Genomic DNA, 9,755 nt, shown 5'->3' on the forward strand with positions numbered 1-9,755 from the left:
TTGCAATCTGATTTGCCTGGAAAAAAAAAAAAAAGCAGGGAAATCCTTAAGAAAGTTTGCAAACCAGAGATTAGCAGTATGTTGCCACTCTGGCAGCTATCTGCATGAGCAACCTCTTTCTAATACTGTGTACTGGATTTTTCAAGATCTCACCACCCTTTCCTACCATGCAGTCACTGGACTGCATGTGATGCTGTTCTGAAATTCAGCAGTAAAATTTCAGGTGCTCATTTGGCACTGTCTTTGCAGAGAGAAACTCAGAAAACCCCTGTTTTGGCAGTTTAGGAGGGGTTTAATGCAATATATGCCTCCCTTTGCGGGCTTCTCAGTTTAAAAAACGAAAAGCTTTTTGGCCTACTGATGTTCCCTTCACATCAATCCCTGAGAGGATTCTTCAGAACGACAGCATAGCATAGAGAGTGTCAGAGAAGCCACCATTCATACACCTGCTTCATTTTGTATATTGCAGTTGAAGATTATGGCAATTGAGAATTCTGAAATGTATAGATGAGGAGAAAAGGGAACTGAAAGTGCACAGGTTAAGGATTTTCTTCTGAGTATTTCCACTGCCTCTCTCTAACAGTTGTTTGATGCTCTGATTCCTTGTGATTTCATAGCCTTAGTGATGACCTCTTTGTTTTGTACCAAAATCTCTTTTCCAAAGAAGAAATGCTGGAGCATTTTGTGATTTGGAATGTGTTTCGGTAATGTAAGCAATAAAGTTTTAGGATAAATTGTTTGTTATAAAGACATTTAAGGGGAAAAACCTATACAGTGAAGTATCTAAGTAGAGCATCTAGCAATAATTCTGCTTTGGGTGTGAGAGATAATGGCCTGTGTTTCAGTGGTAATAAAAATGTTCTATTAAGTTCTCTGAATCCATCGCAATGTGATAGAAAACAGCAAATGATGAAACACTGCTTTGAGGGGAGCTTACACATCCAGTGAGCATAAAATAAACATATTAAAATAATAAAAAAAAAAACACTGATTTCCAGTACTTATTGTTTTATCACTTCCATCATGGGTATAGGATAAAAGAAAACTCTTACTTGCTTGTTAGAAGAAGAAAGCTCTTACTTGAAGTTCTTACTTGGCAGATGTCAGTTGAAAGCTCTGCTATGGAATATGCTGCAATGTCAAACTCTGTTGGGTAATTTTAGACAAATGTGTCATGTGTGACATGGAAATATGGCATGCTGTACATTAGTGATTTCCCAAGTGTTTGGATCAGGTAGTAATGTGCTGAGAAAGTGCTCTTTATCTCTCCGTGCTGTGTACTTGTATAGCAGTGGGGAAAGGCTTTTGGTAGAAATTACTTTAGTCAGAAAAAGAATCCATTTACAATATGTGCCTTCTAACATCCTTCAGACAATGCATTGTATTAAAGAGGCATTTTTTGATTAATGTTTTATAAACATTTTTCAGCATGACAGCTTAAAGTCCCTGTAAAATTGTAAATGCGTGCATAGTGCTCACTTCCATAAAGTCAAATGCCATCTCATAAAGTCTGGTTGGATCCTGTCAGTGACAGTGACACAGAATCAGTACCTTGGAGCATTAAAATTAATTTGCTTCATTTATATTACTGCCATGATAGCTAGATGAAAAGAGTCCTATATTTAAATTCTCTTAAAAATACCTTCAAATCTTTTAGGATTTTTATTATAATTATTTTACAGTTAACTAAATGTAGAGAAGCGCAGCATAATATTTTCATGGGCCTTTTACGAAGGGTGACTACAAAATATGAAAGTAGCAAAAAGGAAAGGGGAGCATGTGGGAGGTTATACTGGGTGCAAAGCTGGAGGAAGGATAAATAGCTTTCAGTTTTGTAGACTACTACAGGAACAGTGGCCTTAGACCAGGGCTGATAAACCGCAGCCTTGGGACCAGACTGGGATACTCTAGAGCAATGGAAAGCAACGAGGGCTTTCCTATACCAGACCGTAAGAGCAGTCTTCTCACTCCTCCTTGCTTCAGTTCCTCAGGTGTGCGAAGTTCTTGCATGGTGGCAACGGGCTGGTTGAGGATGGAGACGGAGAAAAGTGAACAGTACTCCATGTCACAGGGATAAGTCCCTTGTCTTAGTTGCAGTGGGCCTGTACCCCATTTCTGCTCTCTGTCCTCTCATCATACATAGTGAGTGAGGGTCATTGGCAGAGGAGTTGAACCAAGCTGCTGGAAGCCTGTAACTTCATAAACTGGAGCAGCATGGATTGGTGTTTGTGATGTGAGACTTCAGACCATGACACCAGTCTTAAAACTCACCAGTCTGTATACAACCTTTGTTAATTCCAGCATTCCTCCGTCAGTGTCAGTCAGGATGAAGACCCAAGAAAGTCAGTCCAACTTCCCTGAAATGCAGATAAGCATGATTTAATGGCTCTGTGAAAACAGAATGACAGATCCTTGCAGGTGTCATTCCTTACACATGTGAATGCTTCATTCTGTAAGTAAATGCCCTAGTGATACTGGGAGGCCACGGGGGAAGGGAGCATCTGCTGTATACTCTGAGGAAACGAGAATTATAGCTATGCTAGTGGCTTGTTTTCTACAACAAGTGATTTGATCCCGTGCAAAATTTTAGTTACCTTAGACTAAGCATGTAGCTATCATACTCCATTAATACCAAGAACAATATGCTATAAAAATGAGGAAAAGAATGGACAGCCCAAAATGAAGATAGCAAGCTCCATTTTGCTTAGCACCTTTATTCCTTGCCATCTATCCAAAAGATTTAGACTCTTCTTACAACAGCTCTTAAATTTAAACTCTTCTTACAATAGCTTCTTACAATGCTAATCTCGTAATCTCATCTTGAAAATGCGTTCTGAGCTAAGATATAGCAAACAGCATTAGCCCAGTCATCAGATGGGATTTGTTTTTCTTTCTTTTTAGGTTGGGTCATTGTTGTTTTCAAATAATTTATTTAAAAACAAACAAGCAAAAAAACCACCACCCAGTTACTTATATTTTTAAGAGAGGAAAAAATAGCTGTTGAAAAATATTTTTCCTAAATAGGAATTGGTGTGAGCTTTATGCTCATGAAATGATACAATCATATCAATCATACTGATGCTTGCAGTTGCTATGTATTGGAATAAAAAAAGTTTAGATAATATTTTTAAAAAGTAAATAAAAAATATATTTTTAAAAAAGTAAATAAAATCCCATGCTGTTTTGTTTCGGTTTGTGGTATTATGACTGACATAAGCATTTGTGACTGTAGTTTGTGGATCTCTGTCATGAAATATTTTTGGAGAGAGTTGCATACTGGCAAAGTTGGAATTGCAAAAATCAGAAGGTACATAAAAAGGGAACAGAGAATTTGCTTTTCTTTAAACTACTGCTTACCTGCAAAAATTATTACTTCTTCTTTTCACCAGTTAGTTTTTCCTAGTAAATAGCAGGAACTTTAATTGCACATTAGTGGCTTACAAGAACCTATTGTTGTGACATGTATTTAAACAAGCTGTGAATTAAGAACCTCTTTCCACCCTGCAATCTAATTACATTGTCACACTAATTATAGTATTTTGTATTTATATTTGACAACTTTAATTTTCTTTTCCTAGTTTACTGAAATAGCTTTCCTCTAGAGAATTTACATTTTAGTCTAGAATTTCTCCTATTTTCTTTCAGCTAGAAAATGTACAGTAATTTAAAGAATGCCTCAGTCACTTTGGATCCATTCTGTTCATGTCTCCACCATTAGTTTTCTGTGTGATCTTAGGCTGGTCATCTTAGTGTTCTCAGATTCTTTGTAGGAGTGCTGTTCAGCATACTGAAGTGTTTTAAAATCTGTGGATGACATTGCACCACCAAAATGCCAGGTGCTGTCTTATTAACATAAATATAGCGTGCTCATAGGTTGGGACTCTAGTTTATTTTTCTGTGGTTAGAGAACAGGAAAAGACATGTTAGGGTGAAGTTGAGACTGGAAACAGACAATAAAATCATTATCTGTTTACAAAAACAATGTGATGGGTATTTGAAGTAAATTGCACTCCATAATAGAATGCAAATGCCCATTTAATTCCTATCAAAATAGTGCCTATTCCTAAGCCCTAGAAATCAGTGTTAATAATAAGCAGTCCTGTTGTGTTGGTGATATGTCCCAGATACTGTTTTAAGGGTAATTATTTATTAATATTGAATTAAGTATGCAAGCCTTTAGTTTTTTGATTTAGTCTTTTGCTGGAAATAGCCACATAAGAACAGGCAACTGATATGGGGATGAGGTTGTTAGTGGTTTAATGTGATGAAGCTAATTAAAATAATTAAAAGAAATTGTGCTGTGGCAACTGTGAAGATTTTGGCAAGTTTAGCTGTGTGTCAGCAATAAAGGGGTACTGGCGGCGTAAATATCCAGCAAATAAGCTATGCTTCCTCCCAAAGGAAGGGAGACATTTTTATTAATGGAAATCTGGAAGGTTGTTGAGAACAGAAATTTATTCAAGACATAGATAAAAGTTGTTTATATGGCAACTTTGGTTGTTCTAAATCATCTACTAATGGGGAAATGAAGGTCATGTGCCACAGTGCTCCGTTTATTGTCACTGCTAAGAAAGAAGACACAGATAAACTCTGTGAAAACTCTTGTCTAGTTTGGTTCGCTGCAAGGTTGATGCTGGTGGAAGATTCCTAGACTGACATGTAAACCAGGGAGAAAGTAAGGTATGTTCTCAGGGGGCTCCTGAGGACTAGCAGCAACCCTTGTCTGCAACTGGTCAAACAAGACAGCTGATGGTTGTGAGGATTGCCCCTGCCCATGCTTTGTGGAGCAGGTAACAAAGTTGCAAGATTTAAACAGACCATTTTGAACAATAAAATGTTCAGTGTCAGCTTAATCAGTTTCATTACTGCAAAAACTAAATCAAATGTAATCTTACATATCACTTCATCAAGTGGGAAGATTATGCATGGAGATGTCTAATAGAAGTAGCACTGTTGAGCACAAATTCAAGCTCTTCAGAAAAATGGCCTATGTCTCTCTCTTAAAATTAAGCTCTCCCAACACATAGCAACTTCTCTACTCCAGCTGCTCTCTGATTCTGCATAGGTATGGCCTCTTCATATTGCTCACTCAGTTCACTAAACCTTTTTTCTCTCAAGCTGTTTCTCTTCTGAAATATACAGGTAGAGCAGAGAGTTTTATTCTCTTAACATGTGAGCACTCACCTGTACAGTCCTTGACTCTCCAACTGAACTGTGTGAATCAGTCTAAGGATGTCATTTGGGTACTTACTGGCAGGGAGTATGCCAGGAAAATGCAACCCTCCTCCAGTGGTGAATGGACTGAAGAAAAAGTTACAAGCAGGAGTTGGGCTGCTTGGATGGAGGACAATCATGAAAATATGAAACAGCACAGCAAGATAAAGTCATAAATAAACAGTACAGACCTATGCTTGGCAACTGAGCATTCATGCTGTAGCACAGATGTATTTTATATCAAGTCTTCAGCAGGAGTTTGCAGCTATCAGCAAAATTAGAAAAGATCTTTATGGCATTCCCCTACTGCTTCCTTTCTGACAAAGCTTTCTCTGCAATGTATTTTTTTTTGTTGCTGTTCATTTTCTTCCAGGTTTTTTTTGTAGGTTTTTTTTTTTTATATATACAACTTCTGTGCCTTCATGTTGTGTTTTCTTGGGGGGGGATTGGTTGGTTGGGTTGTTTTGCAAAATGCTTTGCTTTTGTCCTTGACTTGAAATCTGAATTGAGAATCTGTCTCCTGTTTTTCTGCCTGCAGGGATTCCAATGCTGAAGATAGTATTTGCGGGTTATGAGCACCTGTCCTTAATTTCTGTCCCCTTACTCATCTATCATCCTGCTCAGATTCTTCTTGGCAGTCTTTTGGTACCAACAATAAAATCTTGGATGGTTTCTAGGCAAAAGGTAAGAGTTGCTCTTTTTGATTTATAATAGAAAGTCTGCTATGAGGAAAAAAATACCTAAACACAAGTCTTAAACTCCTCAGTTTCTTTCTTGTAGATCCCATGGTAGGGATTTTTTTTTTTTAACTTCCTTTATGACAGTGGTAGTCACAATAGAGTTACATTAAAAAGGATGAACTTTATCCCCCTTGTCTTTGTAAAGGTTCAAATCCAGAAGTTAGACCTCTACAGCTTGTTCCTTTCACATCAGCAAGCATTCAGATTATGAATTCAGATTATATGCAGTAAAAATGGCTCAGTGTTCAAGTAATAATCACTAATAATAAAATGAGGACCCATTGTGAATTTAATTGAAGCAGGACGAGAACTTTTTAATGGCGGTAGGTGTTTTTTCTTACTTAGGTCACCCTTTACAATAGCAAGAAGGCTACAGACGTTTGCTGCATCACATTTCATGACAAAAATACAGCCTGGGGTAGCTTGTAGGATTATAGACTGTAACCTAGAGATTTTTGCATTGGCATCACTGATTCAAGTTGCAATTATTTCAGTACTGATTGAAGCTATTCACGTCTGACGGCCATTCTGTGATTTGTATGAAATTGCAGTGGCTTCTGTCAGGTGCACAGAACACTAGTAACCACCTCACAGGCCAGTATTTGCAACTGATTATAGAGCTTTCTTTAATGTTTTGAGAGGATAAGGTGATGAGTGGCTGTGACAATGGAAGTAATCTTTGACAGTCATTTTAGGTGAAGGTTGAGACATATTGTGAAAAGCCTAGCTCCACCAGTGCTCTGAATTCTTCATTTGTCAGTGGTGAAGCTTTTTTGATGTCTTCTGTATTTCCAATTTTCAGCAAAATTCAGTGGGCTGCCATTTTACTAGCTTCACTTCAGTAAAATCACCCTGCTAACTTGAATTCTAATCCTCAAATTACTCCCTTTGTGTGGCTCCATTTTGGTTACCTGAATTATGAAAAGTGGGAAAGCTCCCAGTTTTCCAGAAATCAGATCTTGTTAAGCTATACTTATCTTAGCATCCAAAAATGGAAAATTGTGTATCATGTTTAATTTTGAGATTCCATCAGTTTCACGTAATGATAACTACTTAATTATCAGAATTAATTAATTATCAGAAATAATCAGGAGACAGGTTGTTTAAAGAAAATTGCATGTTGTTCCTGAAGAATGATAGCCCAAAGTTGACGCTACCAGCGGCAGAACGATCCCTGCAATGCTGGCTTCTCTTCATTGTCTAGCTGCTCCCTGCTGCCAAGACCAGGAGTGTGGCTGGAGTTCATCCAGACCTCCCTGGTCCTCAGGGGTGGTAATGGCCTTCAAGGGCTGCTGTCAGTTGCTGCAAGTTAACACAGCCTTTAAACAGGGCATCAGAAAAGTCAGCCCAGTACTGGAGAGATTTACAGTTCACCAGCACTAGTTTCTTATTCATTAAGCTTCAAATAAACCTTCTGTGCTAATCAGACTGTAATGCTACCATAGAGCCACTTCAGGGGATTGTTGTTCTGTTGCAGCAGATTTATCAGTTGGTCTTCTGTATTATTCACAAATGTTATTTTAATTACTCTCATAAGAAGAATCAATGAGGTTGGGTCTGGTACAGTTGCAATAAGTATAACAGAAGTGAATATTGTGACTGGATAATGGTCTCCCGCTTTGAAAATAAACATGTCATCATCACCCTTGATGTTTATTTTCTATAAACACCTTGGCTTCATTTTGGCATCTCTCTTGCAGGGGGAGACGGTTATCCAGTCACAGTACTCAAGTGCAGTGACATTCTTACTTAATTATGATAGTACATGTGATCTGGTTGTATGAAATTGAATTTAAATATTTAGAGGTTCATCTGCAGTACGGTATTTCTAGTTTGTAAATATGGCAGCAGAATCTGCCAAACTACAAAGTTAAAATATTGTTTCCCCAAACAAAATGTGGAATGATGTCTCTCTCCAAAGTCTCTCGCTGAATAATACCCAAAAGACTAATCTCAAATGGCTAGATTTAACAATAGTTAAATGCTGGTGTTTCTGAGGGGAATATAGCCTATTTATTTTTAAAGGTTTAGATTTTTTAAAGGGTTTACATTTGTGCTAGAGTGTTTTTTCAGCAGTGCGTACAAGCTTGAAATGTACAATATTAAAGGTTAATATCTACAATAAGAAGACCCATCAGACTTATCTCTCAGACTGAAAATTGCTTGTTTAGCCAACAATCCTCCAAAAATAAGTGTCTTGCCCATCAAGCAAATGTCAGTCTGTCAGGGCACTTCCCCCAAAAGGACACGGAAAGCAAAGGTTCCAAATCTGATGAATTTCCCTCTCAGGCCACAAGAAACACTGAGTATTTTTTGTTGAACAGCACACTAAAAGAAGGCATCCTGCACAGTGCTCACATCTGTATAAAGGAGCAGCTGAAAACCTAACCCCATTTAAGCCTGTCACACTTGCCTCCTAGGTTAGAGAGGGTGCTTCCTGCCAAACTGGAAACATGACCACCAATCATTTGAGTTGAACCTCTGTCACATACTGAGTAGTTTAGCTACCATAATTGGCTGACCCTGCCATCGCTTCAAGGTTTCTCCATGGGGTTTCTCTCTTCCTTATAAAAACGTTTGGTAACAGCAGACTAAAGCTACAGACGTTTTAAACAGGATCCTCAGGTGTCAGTCACCTGGCTTAAGATCAGCTCTGGACTTGGCTTACTCTTACCTGTCCTCAGAAAGGAAGGCGTAAACATCCAAGGTGCATGACATCCACCACTGTAACAGCGACTGTGCTCTGAGCAGGCTTTGAGCCACGTGGAAGGAGGCCAGGGACCAAAAAAGTGTTTGCAGAAGTTCTCATCACAGTCTTTCCCCTGAGGAGCTCAGAAGCTCTTGTATCTGTGCCACAGTTGGTTTCTTGACTGGGGTCCCAACAGTTGCTTTCTAAAAGACATCTGAGACCCATCCCAGCTTCCTTCACTGGCAATCTAGCCGTGTTCCTGAAGGTTCCTCTGTTCTGTCTGTCTGTCTGGATATGAGGAGGTTGTGATGGGCTATCAGAGATAAAAAGATCGTCACAAAAGAGTGGCCTATTAGCTGCATGCTGATAACTTACTCACCATCCCAGAAGTACATGGAGCATTTTGTCTCCCCCTCAATGAAAAGCTTGTCTTGTACTGTTGATCTTTTTTTAATGTAAAAAAGTGACTGTTTTTTTTTTCTTTCCCTGTTCACAGGCACTGAAGTTAACCAGGCAGCCCAAAGTACCTGTGAAGGTATAATGATGGAGATGGCCTGTGTCACAGTGAATGTATATATGTACTATACTGTACACACAGACGATTGAGACAACTGGGTATTTGTGAATGTTGCTTCAGTGCATATTTTATTTTTATATATACATATATTATATATATATATATATATATTAAAACGATACCTGTTAAGTGCCTTACAGATGCATTTTTGGGAAAAACATTGTTTCCAGAAGCCACTTTGTTGGTTACTGCAAGAAGTTGTACAGTATTTTGGAGTCTTTCAGTTTTTATTTTTCTAACAGAGTGAAATGAAGAGGTCATGACTAACAGCTGTTTCTTCCATTATCCCTGCTTTGATGCCAGGGTGCACCAGCTGTAAGTTTCTGTTTTAAACTAGCCAAAATGACCAGAAGCCTATCCCACTGCTGGCTTACCCTGGAGAAGAGCTTTCTTGAAGGTTTTTTTCAAAATTGACTTGAATTCCTGTGTGATTCTGTTACACTCCCTAGTCATATGACTGTGACATGCCTTTTTCTTCTGAGTTTGTGTATACTCAGCATGGGGCCATCTATTGGATAGAAGCTGAGAAGCATGA

General features: G+C 38.4%; 1 protein-coding gene across 5 annotated transcripts in view; it reads left to right on the forward strand.

Moving 5' to 3' along the window:
* Positions 1-9,755, forward strand: part of SLC10A7 (solute carrier family 10 member 7) — a 180,673-nt gene that overhangs the window by 135,178 nt on the left and 35,740 nt on the right. For 4 of the 5 annotated variants that reach the window (XM_083834720.1, XM_083834718.1, XM_083834717.1 and 1 more), the window contains 2 exons: positions 5,753-5,898; positions 9,140-9,354. Coding sequence is in view for 4 of the 5 variants with exons in the window: in XM_083834718.1 (XP_083690844.1) it covers positions 5,753-5,898; positions 9,140-9,184 (191 nt within the window). In the remaining variant the exon portion in view is untranslated. Of the gene's footprint in view, positions 1-5,752; positions 5,899-9,139; positions 9,355-9,755 lie in introns of those variants that run through there. The other variant, XM_083834702.1, reaches the window with a different exon arrangement.

Source organism: Anser anser (genome assembly GCF_964211835.1).
Source record: "Anser anser genome assembly, chromosome: 4".
In the NCBI taxonomy this organism is placed as follows: Eukaryota; Metazoa; Chordata; class Aves; order Anseriformes; family Anatidae; genus Anser; species Anser anser.